This window comes from Canis lupus, chromosome 7 (genome assembly GCF_048164855.1).
Source record: "Canis lupus baileyi chromosome 7, mCanLup2.hap1, whole genome shotgun sequence".
Classification (NCBI taxonomy): Eukaryota; Metazoa; Chordata; class Mammalia; order Carnivora; family Canidae; genus Canis; species Canis lupus.
The window spans coordinates 44385391-44406474 of NC_132844.1; the positions used below are offsets into that span (position 1 = coordinate 44385391).

The 21084-nt window shown below is 34.1% G+C and overlaps 1 protein-coding gene across 1 annotated transcript in view; it reads left to right on the forward strand.

Moving 5' to 3' along the window:
• Positions 1-21084, forward strand: part of EYS (eyes shut homolog) — a 1513100-nt gene that overhangs the window by 525842 nt on the left and 966174 nt on the right. The window contains exon 16 of the mRNA XM_072832461.1: positions 3081-3226. Within this exon, the coding sequence (XP_072688562.1) occupies positions 3081-3226 (146 nt within the window). The remainder of the gene's footprint in view (positions 1-3080; positions 3227-21084) is intronic.

Below are 21084 nucleotides of genomic sequence, written 5' to 3' on the forward strand. Positions count from 1 at the left end.
ATAATTCCAGAAAACATAATCTGGGTGGCAAAGGGCAAGGGATATGGATATTCCCTTGTTTTCAAAAAAGAGATAAAGAGCGGAAAGAGACACAGTGAGAGAGAGAAGTCTATGAATTTAATGAATAAATTTCTGTTTATAATAGACTGAGAAAAATCAATGACCATTATTATAATTTTATCATTGAGAGGAAAGATGTCGCAAAATAATTTCTTTTTTTTTTTTTTTTTAAATTTTTTTTTATTTATTTATGATAGTTACAGAGAGAGAGAGAGAGGCAGAGACACAGGCAGAGGGAGAAGCAGGCTCCATGCACCGGGAGCCCGATGTGGGATTCGATCCCGGGTCTCCAGGATCGCGCCCTGGGCCAAAGGCAGGCGCCAAACCGCTGCGCCACCCAGGGATCCCGCAAAATAATTTCTAATATTCAAACTTCCAGAGTAAAGAATAGATTTTATAATTTCTGTAAGTATGATAAAGCTGTCCTAAGTATCTGCAGGAGATGTATAAATTGAGAGCAGAGCCATTATCTGATATATTTTGTAGTAATCTATCATTTTCAAATCTATCAGTATGAAAAAATTATTTCTTGGACACACCTTTTAGTGCTACGACTGAAAACACTACCTGACTCCTACCTATTCTCTGATCCCTCACAATCATTATTGATTCACTGGAAACACAATAACAATCAATGAGAGTATCATTAACAAACATATCTTGATTTAAGCATTTAAAAGAATCATTCCATTATCTGGACTATACTGTAAGATACTAGAGAGAAAGTGGAGATGGAAAAAAGTTTTGCTATTTGAACACAAATTCAAGATTCATAGTAATTGGATCACTCTTAAAAGGGATTTTGGTCAATATCCTAGTCACATGGCATTTTGAAGCCTTCTGTCCAACTGATACAAAAGCCCCACTTTTTCTTGACTAGCCAGCAAAGCCTTACCTGTCACCTTCTCTAGCATTTAGCTCTGTTGTAGGACTTCACACCTGTCTCAATTGGCATATATTTACTGTAATGTTTACATGTGAAAGTCCCTAACTTCTCCAAGAGAATTTTAAAAAATAAGCTGAAGCCTTATTACACTTAATCTGGGTACTTGACTGACATCTGGCATTTAATCAGTTAATATGTGGTGCATGAGTAAAAGAGGAACATGGGCATGTTAGATTTCCATTAATTATGTTTTTGTAATTACAATTATAGTTGAAACTGAATTTAATTAGAAAGAGTTTTCCTCAAAAACTCAGAATAAAAATATTTCAAAAGCATTACAAGAAAATCTGGTAAAGCAGTTTTATTTAAACTTCTACAAAAAGAGAAAGAAAAAAACTATATAGAACTTGTTTTCTAAATCCATTTTCTCTCAATTTAATTTTTTCTATAGGAATTAGTTTTATGCCTTCATTAATATTTTTCTATGAATACAAAAAAGATTAAATTATTGCTTTCTTTTCTTAACATTATTTATTGGCCTATCATAGGTTATTTGGTGGTCATTTTACAGATTTTTTTTTTTTTTTTGCATATATATGACTAAAGCTAGTTACAATTCCATCTCAGGAGAATTAGTCTTCTATTTTCTGGCAAATATCTATGGACTGACTAGATGTTGAGATAAAATATGTTCAGCACAATATCCAGGAATAGACCAAAAATAAATTCAGGGTGAGTCTGCCACATGGTTATGTAGATTGTTGCTACAGCGTAGACTATAAAGGAAAGAATCAAGGGCTCTTTGAGACAGGATCTGTATCAATAAAAAGAAATTCACATAGGAGCAAGAAATATTTCCAAATTAAAGTGCAGAGGACATATCTGAACTCAGTAAGTCAGATTCATCAGAGGCTGATGTTAAGATGAAGAGGGGAGAGTTGGATATTGAAAGGAAGTTCAGTTGAAATTTCTGGAAACCTTTCTCAATGGCAAGGCTCTTGGGAATCACTTCTATTAAGTGCATGATACTTTGAACCTGACATCTAGCCATTGAATTATGTTCAATTTCTTCAACATCTGTCAATATAATTAAGCAGTAATGATATTGTTTTTACTAAAACGATCTTTTAACCAGAAGGTTTTTTTTTAATTTTGTAAAGATTTTTTTTATTTATTCATGAGAGACATAGAGAGAGAGAGGCAGAGACACAGGCAGAGGGAAAAGCAGGTTCCATGCAGGGAGCCTGATGTGGGACTCGATCCTGGAACTCCAGTATCACACGCTGGGTGGAAGGCAGGCACTAAACTGCTGAGCCACTGGGGCTGCCCCAGAAGGTTTTCAATATCAAAAATATAATTCAATCCACGGATAGAATAATCTTTGAATTTTTAACACAGGATATAATTAAATATTTACATTTATATAATAATAAAATATACATTACAGAATTAAGCTCAATAGAATTTATCAAAGATATTATTTATCCAGATACATTCATTAAAAAAAATTCTCACATAAAGAACATCAAGGGAAAAATATCTAAAGGTTGTTAACGAAATCATTGAGATAACATGTCCTCATGTTGATCTGCAAACTGGGTCTTGGCAGTCAGGAGGCACTTCACTCTCTCCCTTGTCTTTGGAATGTATGTTCTGTCCACTATTCCCAATTAGGAACAACTTCAGTAACAAAGTCTTGAGAGATTAATGCATTAGTGAGATTATCTGGATTACACACATGACAACATCATTAATACCTCTATATAGACTTTTAAAATTTGGGGAGCAGGTATGAAAATCTACTTGTTTTGTAGGTGCCGAAGACAAGCATGGAATGAAAGTTCCTTTGCTTATTAAACCTGTCACTGACCAATTTGGAGTGGATTGCCTCTTTCTTCTGATTTTCCTTGCCTTGTATCTGCAGGGACCAGTTTCAAATTTCACTTAGGGAACTTTCAAGGTTGTGAACCAACAAAGGCCAATTATAATTTCTCCAAGGAAAAAAAATGAAGAGAAAATATTACCATTTATTTAAATTAAAAGGCTAAAATTTAATATATACATATGAGTTATGTGTATAATGAAATGCTTTTTGTCATTACATGTGACTTCTCATTTTCTGACTTTTCTCTAGATTTATGTGCAATTGTGAAACAGTGTACCCTGGATCTTTGTGTGAATTGGATATGAGGGAATGTGAAATCTCACCTTGCCTAGATGGAGAAGATTGTGTCAGCAGAATTGTTGGATACAACTGCCTCTGTGCTCCTGGTTATACAGGTAAACCTTTATCTGCCCTGTCTGTATTAACATATTGCATTCTATAAATTAATGGCAATCTTATACTTACTCTCCAGAACCCGAAATAACCTGACATGTGCAGGTAGGACAGGAAGTACAAGAGACTCTTTGTCTCTTATTAAAAAAAAATAAAAACAAAAATTATGTATTTTAATTTATCATTTGCTAACATCTAAGAAATATATGGATTGTATTTGAAGGTATTTTACACTTTTATGCTTTTTTAATTGAAACATCTGAATATGTTTATATTGTTATAATACAAAGAAGTATCAGTATATGAATAATCTAAGAAAATATACTGTCATATCAATTATAATAAATGTCATTAAAATACAATAAACTTAGCTCTTTTAAATATACTTATATGCCAGAAATCAGGAAACCATTGTGAATTTAAAGTTCTAGGAGAAAAATATAATTTGGTTGGAGTTAGCTGTCTTAATATCAATTATTCTACAGCGTAAATGCTATCCAAATATAAAGGCAAAAGTCACCAAGAACTATGGAAAGGAAAATGGATTAACCCTCTAAACCTCTGCTAAGAAACTGCATTTATGAAATACAAAAAACTGTATTATTTTCATACACTAATATTAATTAAATGAATCCAGGAAAATTATTGAAATCTTAAGTTTCAATTTATTAACTGGCTGAATTTTACACCACTGGGCTCCTTTGGGTTCCTTTCTTGAGGGAAACTAGTTAAGTGTGCCTAATGTTATATTCTATATTCGCAGGAGTAAAAAAAAAAAAAAAACACTAGAAAAATAGAAATAAGATTGGAAAGCAAAATTGGTAAAAAAAAAAAATATATATATATATATATATATATATAAGTATTTCCATCTGATAAGTCATCAAAGGTAAGAAAAAGTTAAGGACCCGAATAAAGAATACACACGTGTCTTTCCTGAGGAATCCTGATGGTATCAGAGGTTTCCTTGGTAACAATTGTTACATGCACAAAAGTCTCTGCTTAAATTAAAAAAGAAAATTAAACCCTTATCTACATATTTTGTTACGTAAATAGGAGGCAATAAATTTTAGCCACAAAACAGTATCCTTTCTAAGTGTCCTGTTGCCCATCATATTTCAAATTATTAGAATTTTTATTTGGGACCATAGATACCACCTAGCAATGCCACTCACCACGCTGTTGTTTTCTGCTGCTTATTGCTTGCTAACAGTGTTAAAACAAGAAATGACACACTGAGCTCAATATGACTGGGAAACATATTTAGTAAAATTATTTGATGTCACACATTGATCCGATATTTTAGATTCATTGTAAAATTTGAAGCATTAACATGTTCTTTATTTTCACAATGTCTCAATTTTTATTGAAAGCTAATGTGCTTAGTGTTGTTTCAAAATTTAAGATCGATTTGCCAATTAGACACCCCTGTGGAGAGGTTGAGTGCACAGTTGGCTGTGTGACATAGTCTGGAATGGAAATGTAAATTTTGAGAGTCATCAGATACGCAACTATAATACTGGATAGGATCACAAATAAATGAATGTAGATAGAACAGAGAAAAGGACAAAAGACTAAGCCCAGGGACATTGCAATATTTAGGGGTCCATGAGAGGAAGAAGAACCTACGGAGGAAATTGAGAAGAGCAGTCAGTGATACAGGAAGAAAAACAAGGAGAAATGGAGTGCAGAAAGCCATATAAATTCTTTCAAGTAGAGAGAATGATCAAGTGTCAAATATTATTATTAGGTCAAATAAAATAAGGACTCAGTACTGACCATTGGAGATACAATGCAAATGTCATTAGTGACATTGTCAAGGAAGCAGTTTGGCTGGAGTGGAGGGCGCAAAAGTCTGTTTGAAGTAGATTTAAGAGAGAATGTGAGAGAATTATATTGCTGAGAGTGAATATGCATCATTTATTAAAGGAAGATTTTTATGTATTTAAGACAGAAGCAAGAAATGGGGTAGTAGCTTGAGGAAGGAGAGAGATTTAAAATAAAAGGCTTTTTCTCACTTACATGCTTACTAAATGACTCTGACTCCTGTGTGAAGAATAGAGTGCAGTTTCTGCAGCAGCAGAGAGATACATCAGGAGGCTTTTAGAATTACAGTTGGCTCTTGAACAACATGAGGATTAGGGACACCAACTCCCTTGCATTCGAAAATCCACATATGATTTTTGACTCTTCCAAAATATTACTAATAGCCCACTGTTGACCAGAAGCTTCACCAATAATAAAAACAGTTAATTAACACATGTTTTGTATATTGTACTGTATACTGTAGTTTTGCAATAAAGTAAGCTAGGGAAAGAAAATGTTATTAAGAAAATCATAAAGAAGACAAAGTACATTCACAGTACTGTATTTACTTTTTAAAATTTGTGCTGAAGGTGACCCATCCATTTCAAAACTGTGTTGTTCAAGGATCAGCTGTAGTTTAAGTGACAGATTAGATTAGGATTGCATAGGAGAGATGGTGAGACATGCCTACATACAGCATATTTTACAAGCTCAATAAATGTTCATGAATAGATGAACAATAACAATATACAAATATTAAGATGTATCTCTAAACTAATCATTGATTAATAAAACTGGTTTCTATTCCATCTTTGATGAAAAAATCTTTAACTCCCTCTCATTGATTCATTGGGTTCTGAAATATTTTTTATTTACTTTCACCTTGGGGATTCAAGCTGCTCTGGAGTGATGCTCTCATAAAGATACATACACAAAGCGTATATTATGTAATTGATTAATGGGAAGGCCAGTTATGATTCCATGGGCTTCCATTAAGTCTCTAAATGTGAATTTGGCTTATTTTCCAAGTAAAATGTGTACTTTGTTCAGCAAAGTATGGGTTTTCTTTTGTTAATTATTGTAGGCTTCTCCTATTAAAAGGAATGCACTTTCTTAATTTCAAGAATTATTGGAAAGTTACAAATGTCCACCTAATTTGTCATTGTAAAAATGGGTTTTCAGGGATCCCTGGGTGGCGCAGCGGTTTGGCGCCTGCCTTTGGCCCAGGGCGCCATCCTGGAGACCTGGGATCAAATCCCACATCGGGCTCCCAGTGCATGGAGCCTGCTTCTCCCTCTGCCTGTGTCTCTGCCTCTCTCTCTCTCTGTGACTATCATAAATAAATAAAAAAAAAATTAAAAAAAAATAAAAATAAAAATGGGTTTTCACACTTGCTTAGATGGTCTAGTATGAGCCTTCAGGTGAACTTAATAAGCAGTGTTTGGGGTAGCCAACATGTCTCTATAGATAGTTAACTCTGAGTTGTTCAGCTCTCATTTCAGGCCAAGTGTATCAGAGACTGGCAACTTGCCCCCACTGTTTCCTGAAAGGGTTGGGGGATTTAATTTTCATACTTCTACTAGAAAGCTATGACCATAAAAACAGTTCATTCAGTTATATCTCTCCTTAATATAGATATATCTAGGAGACATTATAACATGATACCAGTAAATTATACCATTTAATTGCCATAAAGAAAAATTGTAAAGGAAAATGATTTATGAGGGCTGGAATAAGGTTAGGAGTTATGAAAGCAAACTTAAATAGAGCAGCCAGGGAGTTCCATGGAAAAACTTTTTTGGTTTAAGATTGACATGCTTTTTGGTACACACATACATACATGTATAGATAAAGTGGTAGATTGAGAGAGACAAATGAAGAACCAAAATTACACTTAATAACCTATAAAGATGATATATTTTCCTAATAACAGATTTTAATATTTTATATAACTGGACCATTAAGGGAAGAGGTTAAACCAATGAATAAGCTTTGATATTTCCATAGGATATTAGACTCTTCATAGTGTATATGTAAAACTATATAAAAATAATCATCATATCACAAATCAGGGAGAGAAACATTTAAGAATTTTAGGTGTCATTGACAGTCTAGCAGTCTGCTAGTTAGGAAAAATATGGACATTGTACAAAGACTAATCTAAGTTTAAATATTTTCAGGATTTGCATATTCATCAAAATGCTTTCATTTCCACACTTATGTGTAATGTAGGACCTGTGCTTAGCCATGATTTCACTTAAAGGAGTGAAGAGATAATATTTTAAGGCAAATAGAAAATATAACAAACCTGTGTTTATAAGCAACTTCTTTTAATATTCTTAAATATTTCTTCTGGTTTTTACTTTCATATTTATTTTTTTTAAAACCTTGTTTGAGAGAAAGAGAGAGGAGAACATGAGCAGGGAGGAGTGGCAGAGGGAGGTGGAGAGAGATAAATCTCAAGTAGACTAGGTGCTGAGTGTGAAACCCTACTTGGGGCTCTATCTTATGACTCCAAGATCACTACTTGAGCGGAAACCAAGAGGTAGACACTTAACCAGCTGCACCACCCAGGCATTCCTTACTTCCATATTTCTAAATGGCATACTTAATACTGCTATTTCTTGATTTTTTTCAATTTTCCACATTATCTAAATAATTTTTCCTGTAGAAAAATAAAGATTTAGCTGTGTTATCATATTTTCCATTCACCAGGTTATATGCACTTTTCCCCACTACTTCCTCCCAAAATGCTTTTTCCAAAATTTGTAAATAAAAATGTCACTGTTAATGTCATAACCATATGAGTTTTCCTTTTTTATTTTCATTTTATTTTTGCTCATTTTGGTAGATTTGTATTTTCTTCCAATGCCTTTATTATATTGTTAAAGAACATTTGGCTCTCATTTTCAATTTCCAAAAGCTCTTACTTGTCTAATATTTTTAAGGCATCCTGTAATTTTTCTTGGTAGAAGTTTTCTCTTTATAATAATATTTATAGAGTTTTCAATTATTTTATACATTGCATTATCTTAATTTATAAATTTCATTCTTACCTCTGTGTATGATTTCTTTTTTTCATGTATCTCTTACAATGGTGTGTGTGTGTGTGTGTGTTTGTGTGTGTGTTTAGTATCAAATACTCTCCCAATATCAGTTAATATCTAAGAGAGAACCAGTAAAATGCTAACCAAAAACTCTGAGTGAATGAAAAGTCATCGACTGGCTATTTTTGTGCTGTGTGTAAGTGAGCACAGATGATATCTATTTTATTGGAGAAATCTGAGATATCATTGGTGATGGCCTTTTCTCTTTCACTGTTTTTCCTGGAAAGAGACGGAGGTGGAGATAGAGATCATCAAGCAAGGAAAGATATTTGACAAGATTTTGATAAACCAGAACCTTAGGGACAGTTATATAGTTATATTTGTTAGAAACAGCCAACACATTTTTAGGATAATAATGTATAAAATTCAACTGTGTTTCTAATTGCTGTAAATTATTACTTCAGGGACCCCTGAGTGGCTCAGCGGTTGAGTGCCTGCCTTTGGCTCAGGGCATTTTCCTTGATTCCCGAGTTCGAGTTCCACATTGGACTCCCTGTATGGACCCTGCTTCTCCCTCTGCCTGTGTCTCTGCCTCTCTCTCTCTGTGTCTCTCATGAATAAGTAAATATAATCTTTTTTTAAAAAAATTATTACTTCAGACCTCTAGTGAAAGTACACTATAAAGTGATTGTGTGTTATTGGAACTTTGAGGAAATAAATAGACCAGTATGGTCTCTAGCACAGCATAGTGTTAGTACAAAGAGAAGACAGGTCATAGGAGGAAAGAAGTAAAGCAATGAATAAGAGGTTGGCATAGCTTACCTGAAGAAGTGAGTAGGAAATGCACAGTCTGTCAAGAATTCTTGTTCATTAAGAACGCTTCCAGATGACCATGTTTGCCTGTTCCTCCACCAAATCCTTATCTTCCCTGTCCCATAAAATATATTTTAATTTAACTATTTTTTACAGTCTACATTACAATCCCTTTCATCCAGGCCATCATCATCTCTTGCCTTGGCTTTATTATATTAACTAGTTTTCCTCTTTCACTCTTGTTGCATTAAAATACAATAACATATATCCCTCATCTAGCACCCAGTGTGATTATTTAAAAATATAAAAAATATCACTTTACTTTCAGCCTCAAAATCCTCCAATGCTTCCCATATGCTTTCAATATAACACATATTCCTTACTTTGGCCTACTAAATCCTATATCAGCCTGGTCCCTGGCTACCTCTCTGATTTTATCTCCTAATACATTCTCCCTTACTCCCCCAGTTGATCTACTGTTCTCTCTGGGTATGAATCATGTCCCTCAGACATGAGCATAGTTTTCTCCTTTTCTCTTAGAGGCCTATCTACATTACTTAAAATAATACTATTTTCCTCTACCTATATCTTCTTTTGTTCCTCCATAGCAAGCATCACTGTCTAATCGTTATACCACTTAATTATTAATTTATCTCTTCCTGCTAAAATTGAATCTCTTCAGTGGCAGGATTTTTTCTCTCTTTTGCTCACTGTGGTATCACAGTGCCTAGAAAAGTGCTTAGGACATTAAAAGCATTCAAATATATGTATATGTATTTTTTTAAATGAAAGAGTATTATGCACTTAAAATAATTTGATTTTTTAATTGTATTCGATTTTAACTTTTAATGTGTTAATGCACAGAACTACTTAGTGATTATAGAGTTTAAGTGTTTCCTCTTTCATTTATTTTCCATAATGCAATTAAAATAAACTTCTTTTTAAATAAGAGGTGAGGGCAGCCTGGGTGTTTCAGCGGTTTAGCGCTGCCTTCAGTCGGGGGGGGCGGGGGGAGGCGTGATCCTGGAGACTGGGGATTGAGTCCAGTGTCAGGCTCCCTGTATGGAGCCTGTTTCTCCCCCTGCTTATGTCTCTGCCCCTCTCTCTCTCTGTCTCTCATAAATAAATAAATTAAAAATCTTAAAATAAATAAATAGGAGGTGAAATTCTTACCCTTATAATGTTGATACTGTTGATCTTGATACTGTGGCAAACCATTCAGAGTTCTTACTGCTTGAATGCTGAAAAAGGAAACTCTGCATATCCAGCTCATTCTGAATTAAAAACATATATATATATATATATATATATGAATCCATAACGCCATAACACAAATTCTAAATTCAAAGGCAATATAATTTGATTTAATATTACAAAGTAAAATAGTTATATGCAATAAATCCAAAAGTGACCTAAAGTGAAAGATTTAGACCTTTTCTATTACTCATTAACTCATAATAAATCTTTCTAAAAGGAAACCAATGGCAAATTAAGCTAAGTGACCTAATAATTGGTGATGCTTTATATAATATATAACAATCTTGAGGCAGTGAATATTTTATATTCTACAAAATAAGATGCTAAAAATAATGGTTGAGATGATACACCGCCTAATAAAAGTGTATCAATTATCAGATATTTATAGGTCATTATCCACTTATATTTAGTTTTCTAGGGCAACACTATATGTCATAAATGTGTCATTTGATATTTCACAGAGTAATTGTGCCTAGAGAAATTCTATAGATATGTTATTAAAATATATTTTATATACACTCATTAAAAATAGTTTATTATGCCAGTGAATTATTAATCAGAATGATGCTCAAGACCATTGAGTATGTGAAATAATAATTATAGGGCAACACAGTGTTAGGCACTGGTGGTTTTGTTTCTTGATGGTTTCCTTCTTCCCAGATTCTAACCAGTTATGAGTACTCAAAAGATAAGAGTAGATCAGATTATGAGATTTATTCATGAAGACTCAGTAACTTCCAAAATATAGGGCATTCTGGTAAAGCACTTTTGAAGAATATACCTGTAACCTGTGTCCCAATACGGGAATATTATAATACTACCAATCTTCCATCATAAACAAGTTTTGATACAAATTGAGGGAAGAGTTAGGTATGAAAAGCAGACTCCAAGCAAGATTTATACTTCTGGCTTCTTATAAGATTGAGGTCAGCTGAACAGTAAAGAATAAATGCACATAGAATATAGCAGGTCTCCAGGAGTATTTCTAGAAAATAGGCCTTTATATACCTTCTGAGGTAGACTTAGCAAATACTTCTGGTTCCCAAGTCACACCCTCTGGCTAACTTCAGCTGCATATGAAGTGAGTTCTTTTTTTTTTTTTTTTTTAAAGATTTATTTATTTATTTTAAAGAGAGAGAGAGAGAGAGAGAGAGAGAGAGAGAGACATGCGCAAAACAGGGGAGGCTCAAAGGGAGAGGGAAAAAGAATCCTCAGCAGACTCCCTGCTGAACACATAGCCTGAGGTGGGGCTCTATCCTAGGATCCCAAGATCATGACCTGAGCTGAAATCAAGAGTGGGACACTCATCCCACTAAGCTATGCAGGCACCCCTAGGTAAGTAGCTCTGAGTGCTCTCATCTCATGTCATCATGACAGTTCCCCAAATCAAGTGCTTGCTGAATATTTGCTCCATCTCTAGAGTCTTTTCCTAAACCCCGGAGCCAGTTTAGTCTTGGTGCATGCACAGGAAGTCAGTGCCTTCCAGGCATGCTTCAAACGATGGGAAATAGAAGACAGTTTAGAAATAACTCAATCACCTTACTTTCATGTAGTCAATCTTGGTTATACATTATTCACTTCTTTTTTTTTTTAAGATTTTATTTGTTTGAGAGAGTGTGTGTTTAAAGAGAGAGAGAGAGAAAGAGAGAGAGAGAGAGAGCACAAGCTGGGGGAGGATCAGTGGGAGAGGGAGAAGCAGGCTGCCACTGAGCAGGGAGCCCCAGGATGAGATCATGACTGAGCCTAAGGCAAATGCTTAACCAACTAAGCCATCCAGGCACCCCATATTTTCACTTCTTAAAGTCACTGTGCAATCATGTCCCCATTGCCTACAAAAGTATCTTTAATAAAACTTCTGCTGACTTTTAATCTTTCTCTGGCCTCAGTCTTTCTACTTTCTCATTCTTAATTCCTGAGATCATCTACCAAATAAATTGAGTCATGGTCTCAGATTCTAATTTTAGCAGAATACAAACTAAGATAGTGGGCTTGTGACATAGGAGCAGGAATCCAGTGAAGTTGCTCATAGCCAAGCATGGAGCATATTTCCTACTTTTGGAAGCATGGAAATGCTTGGAATTGGTATGTAGGACTGCAATTTGGAGAACAGATTTTTCTTAACGGTAGAGTACTTACCCCAGTTCTGTCCCTTTTGGCAAGTGATTCTGAACCTACTGAAACTAGACAACAACATACCCCCAAAACTATATAAATGAAATGTGCTGCCTATAAGAGAGACAATAACTTTACTTTTGAGACTGAAGTAGTTTCCTAGCACTTAAATGACTGTCAGTAGCATCTCTCCAGAAAGTCAAGGTTTTTCATCCATAATATAGTTCCTTCCTGCATTATCTTTATTTAACTAAAATTTTGTGTGATTATGTTTAATAATAAGCAGATTTAAGGAAACATTAAAGGTCTTTTAAAATCAAAATATCAAAGCACTACCAGGTCAGTTAATGCTGGCTTTTAATCAGATAAATAAATAGAAATATAATCCATTAGAAAGCAAAGATCTTTGGAGACATTTGTGATTTGAAATCTTGACCCCAATATCTCTAATACATTGAGAAGAAAAATGTGTGGGCTGTGTTTTGAAAGGGTTTTTCCCCTCTGGCACTTTAATGAGTAATTAATCCCACTGCTCTATTTTAGTACCTGGTTTTCTTGTCTTGAGTATCTTTTTCTCATTGAAATCTTTTTTATAACAGTTACCAGCACTATCTTTTTTCTTTTGAAATCTTTTTTTTTAAGATTTTTATTTATTTATGAAAGATGCAGAGAGAGAGAGAGGCAGAAACATAGGCAGAGGGAGAAGCAGGCTCCATGCAGGGAGCCTGACGCCGGACTCGATCCCGGGTCTCCAGGATCACGCCCTGGGCTGAAGGCAGCGCTAAACCGCTGAGCCACCTGGGCTGCCCCCAGCACTATCTGACTAAAAACACAAAGCTAATCATGTGGAGCATCTTTAGCAAGGCACACTTTAGTAAGTGCACTTATGTATGCTATTTAATTGACCACTGCATGCATTGGAGTTTGCCACCACCAGAATTTCAGAGTACCGTTAAGACGAGATTCCTCATTCTTAATACCTTCCACTCTCTTCATTTGCTGTCTTTGTGCAGAGTTCTCTAGTTCTGAATGAAAACTTTTACATTCACCTTCCAGCAGACTGCTCATTTTTATTGACAAATAAATCCTCCCTTGTCTTTCAAACTCTTAGTCAGCCCTTGATTTGCTTATCCTTTAGTGGTATAATGGAACGACGCTTTGTACCTTTAAATATTTGGGATTTAAATTTCCGAAAGGAGGGCAGCCCGGGTGGTCCAGGGGTTTAGCGCCGCCTTCAGCCCAGGGTGTGATCCTGGAGACCCGGGATCGAGTCTCACATCAGGCTCCCTGCATGGAGCCTGCTTCTCCCTCTGCCTGTGTCTCTTCCTCTGTGTGTGTGTGTGTGTGTGTGTGTGTGTGTGTATTTCTCATGAATAAATAAATAAAATCTTTAAAAACTAAATAAATAAATTTCCGAAAGGAAATTTCTATTCAGGAAAATGCTTAAACTCACAAATATTCACCTACCTCTAAGAGAGGTGAAACAAAGCCAAGATATATTTGTAATATTTGTGCAGATTTTGAACTGGTGATTGGCTTTTTGACATTGTATTAATACTTACTTTTAAGGTGAACCTTGGTTCTGAAAATGTGAACATAGTTATACCTTTATTTAGTCAACTCACAAAAATTATTTTACCTTTTTGCCCTCTCTATGGAGAAAGAGTGGAAGAAAGATAGCACTTTTTTCTTCCTAAGGTATTCTTTCAAATTTTATTTGAGGAGTTATATGAATATAATATTAATCTCAGTCTTAAAGAAAACATGTGTTGATTCTGATCATTTAGAAACATTTAAATTCAGTTCCATGATGCCCACCTAATCTCTACAAAGGATTAATTAAGTAGACTTGCAGGTGCTCTCCACCCCATGACCAAAGGGGCACTTTTGTGTATGTATGAAGCATTCTGGGAAGACTGAGGGGAAAAAAGTCTTATCTAACCACAGTGTGCCTCAAAATATGCATTAGAGTTTCTATAGGAACATGTTTAGAATTAGGAATATTACACTTATTTGTCTAACTAAAACAAAAATAACTTCTCAATTCCATTTCCCTTGATCCATTATGCCAATTCAACCCACTACACCTATACCCAATATATATCAGTTCAAATATGGAACTGAGCTAGTGGTGAGACAGAACCCAGAGTAAGCACATAATTTGTGTCTAAAAGCTCCTGAAACTTCTCTGACTAAAAGCCATTGATCAGTCAGGATGGGTTTTTTGAGACAAAAATCCTACCGTGCCTATTTATTGTTCTCCAGTAATTTGGGATATATGAAACATGAGTCCCCACTATTCTAAGAATCACTCTATATCTTTTCCAATAGTTATTTTTAGAAGATAATATCCTGGAATAATAAAAAAATCATTCAATTCCACATCAATTCCTCTTCCTCATAATTTTTATTTTCTATTTGAATAGATATAGGATAAAGGCATGACATGAGTTTCTGGTTTTATATTGTTTTCTTGCATTGTGCTTTTATAAATAAATATTTATATTGTAATTATAATATGTTACATTAATATTTTTATATTATTTACTTATAAAGCATATAACTGTATTATCAAACCTACACCTTTTAGGCATAAGATGTTTCTGTCACTCAAGGGAGTTTCACAATTCCCTACAATTCCCCACAATTCCCCACAATTCCCCTCAATTATCCTCTCCTAGTTTACTGAATCACTCTTAGACTACTGAAGTAATGTTCTCAATCTTCTTGCTTTTATTCTTGCCCTTTTGCAATAATTTTTTTATGGAATGTCCCTACATAAAAATCAGATCTTATAACCCCCTGTGTAAATTACTTAAGTGGACTTTTTTTTTTCAAGGATAAGATCAAAGCTCCTTAACCGAGCTCTCAAGTTGTTATACAATCTGTTCTGTCTCTCAATTTTATTTCAAACCATTATCCCCCCTAACATATTCTTGGGTGTATTGTCAGATCAGTAGTAGCCTGATGCTATGCCACATTCACCACATTATTCACCTCACTTCATCTCACCATGCAGGCATTTTGTCATCTCACATCATCACAAGAAGGGTGAGTACAGTACAATAAGATATTTTGAGATTCATATAAGTTTTATAATTATTCTATAGTAACATTAAAAAATGTAAGTTATTTTTAAAATTTATTTATTTAGGGAGAGCATAAGTGGAGGAGGGGACATAAGGAGAGAGGAGAGAGAATCTCAAGCAGACTCTCTGCTAATCACAGAGATTGACACATGCTTGATCCCAATACCCTGAGTTCGTGACCTGAGCTGAAATCAAGAGTCAGACATTTAATCAAGTGAGCCACCCAGTCACCCCTTACAGTGATTAAAAAAAAAAACACTTAAAAATATGATTCAACTAAGAAAAAAATGATAGTATTTACACATTTTAAAACAGGCAATCTTTCAAAGTTTTTGAAATATTCTATTTTTCTTTACATATAATAAGGGTATTGAAATAATCCATGGTATTAGAGCTTCTTCTACAATGTACACAAGGACTTTAATTAACCACAGGGTTTTATTAAATAAATGAAATCAAAATTAATGATGCTTTCAGTGAAGCTTGTCTAATGATGGCAATTGTCTAATGAAAGTTCATTGTGTGACAAATGTTAATTGGAGATAAAAGATCAGGAAATATACACAAATAATTACAAACCAGTTAGTCTGAGTGCCTGTTTTCAAAAGCAGGATCTAATTTTGTATGATTTTCTAATAGGGATTAGGAAATTTCTGGAAACTCAAAGAAGTTTAAGTGTCACTATTACAAAAAACTTCAGAAATGAACCAGCTTACTTCAGTAATTGAATGTTGGACTACATACTATAATAATGCAAATGACATCTTAAAAACAGCTCCTGTCTTCAAAGATAACAAAACTGTGCCAAGCAGACAAGGCTTTATAGATAATTCTACAGAACATAAATAAAAGAAAATAGGCAAAGCCTCTAGATTTTGTTGACAGCCAAACATATCTGTTGTTCTGAAGGCTGGGCGGACTTTTGGCCCACATGTCCTGAGCTGACCTGACTACTAAATTGAGAAAAGCAGGAAGAAAGGAATTGAAAGTTTGTGAGTTTCTACTGTGTGCCATGCTTATAAACCCTTGTCATATGCTATTTCAATAATCTGTGATAGGCATTATTTCAGCTTATAGTTGAGAAGGCAGGCCAAATTTAGATGAATTGTCTGAATTCTAAAAGCTCTTAGAAGATTTGGGACTGTTATCCAGGTGTGGCATTTTCTAAACCATATAACTCAGTCTGCAGAAACAAGGTAAAAACAAATCAGAAAAAAATTGTCTGTAAACTTAATTATAAGTCGCTAGGAAATCAGTCATCTAAAGGTGAAAATAAAATATGACATATGGTCTCTTTGATAGTTCTATTCCTCTAATTAAATATCTGGATTTGATTGACATTTATTGAATAATAGATATATTCTATTTTCTTTTAAAGATTTTATCCATTTATTCATGAGAGACACAGAGAGAGAGAGGCAGAGACATAGGCAGAGAGAGAAGCAGTCTTCTCGCATCAAGAGCCCGATGCAGGACTGGATCCTGATGCAGGACTGGGTCCCGGATCTGAGATCTTGCAGGGAGCCATAGGCAGACACTCAATTGCTAGGCCACCCAGCTGTCCCAATAGCCATATTCTAAGTTGATTTATTCATAGTAAATATTTCTCCTTTTCCAAACATTATTTCCTTTTTTAAAGTTCTGAATCCTCTACCAAGAAAGTAAACTCATCTATATATTCAGTCATATATGAACATCTGGAACATGAAGTGATAGACTAATTATTGAAATATTAATTAACCATTTTAAAATCATTTCTCTTATCTGTTCTATGGCTTTTAATGTTATCCATCTGTTGATTTTATTGAAATAGGAAAAGTAACATTCTCAGTACAGTAGAGCCACTTTAAAATATTTATTGTATAATAGAATTTGTCATTTAAAAAATCACAATTTTAATCTTTAAAGATATATTTTATACAAACATAATATCTTGTTATAAAGTAAAACTATAAATATGACCTAATAGCATGACTCAATGAGAGAAATCTAGTATCAGAAAAATATTAAGTAAAAATGGAAAACACAGCTTTGAGAAGCATGGGAATTATACCTAACCATAAAACTTTTGAGCATATTTAACATTCTTTCAGTTGAAGAGCGACAATTCTATTGCTTTAAATATTTTAAAGGTAAAAAAAAAAAATATTTTAAAGGTTACTGAATAAATAATAAACCATAGAGAAACATGGCCCATATTGGTATGTTAAAAGGAAATTAAAAAAACTGATGAGCTATTCACTTTCCTATTTCTACCTTTATAAATGATTCTCAAACAATTCTGGTGAGTGAAACAGATCCCAAGGTCTAAGAGAGAAAAATTACAATTTCTTGATGCCCTTAGGATGCAGTTAATTAACAAGAAAATGATTGTGTTTAATGGCCCCCTAAATGAGAAAGAGGCAAATTTCCTTAAATGCCTACTTTGTAAATAAATTCTAAATATGCATGACAAAGATTTGATGAAATGTTATGGCTTTGCCACACTAATGTCATGTATTTTCATGAGCATTCAAAGACTCGATGATAAGAGCTAGACAATTTGCTAAATGTGATATGATAATAAAAATAAGATTAAAATAAATAATTTAATAAAGGAATAAAAACAAATTATTTTCTGGTGATACATCATAACTTCTTTCTTAATATCTTCAATTGACTACTTAATGAGAATCTCAAACCATCTGCTGTATTACAAACATATCAGTTTAAGCTACCATTATATTTCATTGAAATATAGAATCCTAGAATCCTAGAATCCTAACTGGATTCAAAATCTGGAATCCTAACTGGTATCTGTGCTTCTGTATCCTCACTCTCCTTTTTTCATGATAGCAAGGTGAATATAGTTTCATATATATATATATATATATATATATATATATATATATATATATAATATTTTACCCCTCCACTTGAAACCCTTAATAATTTTTTTCCATTATGACTATAGTAAAAGATAATCCCATAAGATGGTCTGAAGACCCATATGATTTGGACACTAATTGGTTTTTAAATATCTGCATTCTTGAGGTACCTGAGTGGCTTAGTAGGTTAAGTATCCTACTTGATTTTGGCTCAGGTTGTGATCTCAAGGTCATGAGATCAAGCCCCTTGTAGGTCTCTTGGCTCAATGGGAAATCTGCTTGAGATTCTCTCTCTCTCCCTTTGCCCCTCCCCCTGCTCATGGGCATGCTTTCTCTGTCCCCCTCTCAAATAAATAAATCTTTGAAAAAGAAAAATAAATAAATAAATATCTGCATTTCCTATTTCCATCTACGTTAAACTTTATGTTTTGCTTGTTTGTGCTCTGAAGCACTTCTCGAAATCATTCTTTCTACAGAAAACACTTCTTTTTTTTTTTTTTTTCTTGTCTGCCTGTAATGCTTTCCCATTTGCTTTCAAATGATTGAATTCTTTAGATCAGATCAAATATCTCCTCTGAAAGTCTTTCCTGTAGAATTAACTTACCTATAAACAAACTTAATATCTGTTATATAATCTTTTTATTTCCTTTACAGTGCTTACCATAATCTGAATATTCTTAGCCTGTATATTTTGGTATTTTCTATCTCCATACCTTGTAATTTAAGCTCCTTGAGAAGAGAGAGATTTTTTTTGCTCACAACCTAGAAACATTTCTAGCACATGGTAGACAATATCAATAACCGGTTTTTGAACATGTAGATAAATTCTAATAAGGTAACACATTCTAAGATGGAAAATATGGGGTCTTCAAAATATTTTTGTATCTTCAAATCACTGTATTAACCTGTCTAAATCAACTCAAACAAATTTCTCACTCACAGAAAAGTTCATTAGCAGTTATAACATTTCTGCCCTTCTCAAAAAAAATTTTTTATTTGCCTCTTCAATAGCAATAGTGCCAATTTAGCTCCAAAGTTGTCATGTGAATGGATAAATCCAGTATTAATCTAAAAAGAGAGTTTTGCCATTGGATAGTGGATGAGGTTATGACACCTTGTCCTCCCATCTGGCAAAATCCCATTTTAACAGATTTATATTTGACCCATGATCAGTAATAAGAACTCTTGGTTCCAATTGAGAAACAGGTATTGGACCTACCCTTTTTCTGTAAACACAAATAAAATTTGCAAAATATGTAAAGCAGTCTTTCATTTTAACTATAGACTGTTCAGGACAATGACGTATGACATAGGAAACACAAGATGATTTTCATATTCAAGCCAACTTTCTATACAGGGATAGTTTTTAAACTAAAGCACAGGAAGTTAAAAGTTATATGGAGAGCAATGGTCTTGTAGAACAGAGGAAATAATGCATCAGCCTTTGACCTGATTTGGGAGATAAGATTTATAGGGCAGGGTATTAGAAACGAGATGTTTGTTCCTTTACTTTCAACAATGCTAGTACAATAATCCAACACCCAGGAAGGATTTAAAACATATAAATGCCAGGATTCAGGGCATTTGGGTGGCTCAGTCGGTTGAACATCTGTCTTTGACTAAGGTCATCATCTCCAGGTCCTGGGATCAAGCCCCACGTCAAGCTCCTTTTATGGCAAGGAGTCTGCTCATCCCTCTCTCTCTGTCCCTTCCCCTGCTTGTGCTCTTTCTCTCTCTATCACTCTCTCTCTTTCTGAAATAAATAAATAAAATCTTTAAAAATAAATAGATAAATATAAACAATAAATGCCAGGATTCATGCTCAGATTATTTACTTCAGAATCTCTAAGGTTGTAACTTAGGTGTCAGTATTAAAAATTTCCCATGCGATTTTAATGGCTTGTGGGTTGATTAATACTAGCAGAGAAACACTTTTTTTTTTTTAAATAAACACACTTTTTATTTAATAAAAACACATTCTTAGAACTAGGCCTACAGGATTTGTCTAAATCTGAAGTTAGACCAGGACACAAAAACTTCCATTCCCACCACATTATAGTAGCAAGTAAAAACCTACAACAGTGTACACTGGAGGATGGAAAGGAGGGCATTGAGAGTCTCCTGTGGTGCAGACATACAGAAATAACCAAAGGTGATGATGGTACAGTGACACTGAGAAAAAGCCTCCAGGCCACCAGCCCCTAAATGGGGCACAAGGCAATGAAGCCTATTGTTAGACAAATGTGAAGCTTGTAGCACAAGAACAAAAGCCAAGTCATCAACTTTTGACTGATTGACTCAATTGCTCATACTAAAGCCCTGATGAAAGAGGAGTCATGCCCACATCCAGGCATAAGTGTGTCCAAGTTGTTCTCTACCATTACATATCAATGTCTGCTACTCAATATTTTTTTTAAAGGAGACACAAAGAGATCAATTAAAAAAATGTCAAAAAGCAAAGTAATCAACAGAATCAGACTCAAAATGACCTTAGATGTTGGAATTACTAAATAGCATGATTAATATTAGTATTTAACTTTAGAATATTAAAATTTAGAATAAGTATGTTAGAAGCTCTAGTGGAAATGGAGAATGAAATAAATGAGTAGATGGACAACTATAGCTGACACATAAAAATAAAAGAAAGTTAATTAGAAGGTCTAGAAATATTAAGCAATGTCGGAATTCTTACCTCTTTTCTGACATATAATGAGCTTAGAAGTCATCACTACTATTTTTGAAACACTGCCACTATTACCACGACCACTATGAACAAACTGAGAAACTGAAAAACAAAACAAAACAAACAAACAAAAAGCCCTCTTCTTAGATCCATCATAAAATTGAGGTCACAGGGAAATCATCACTC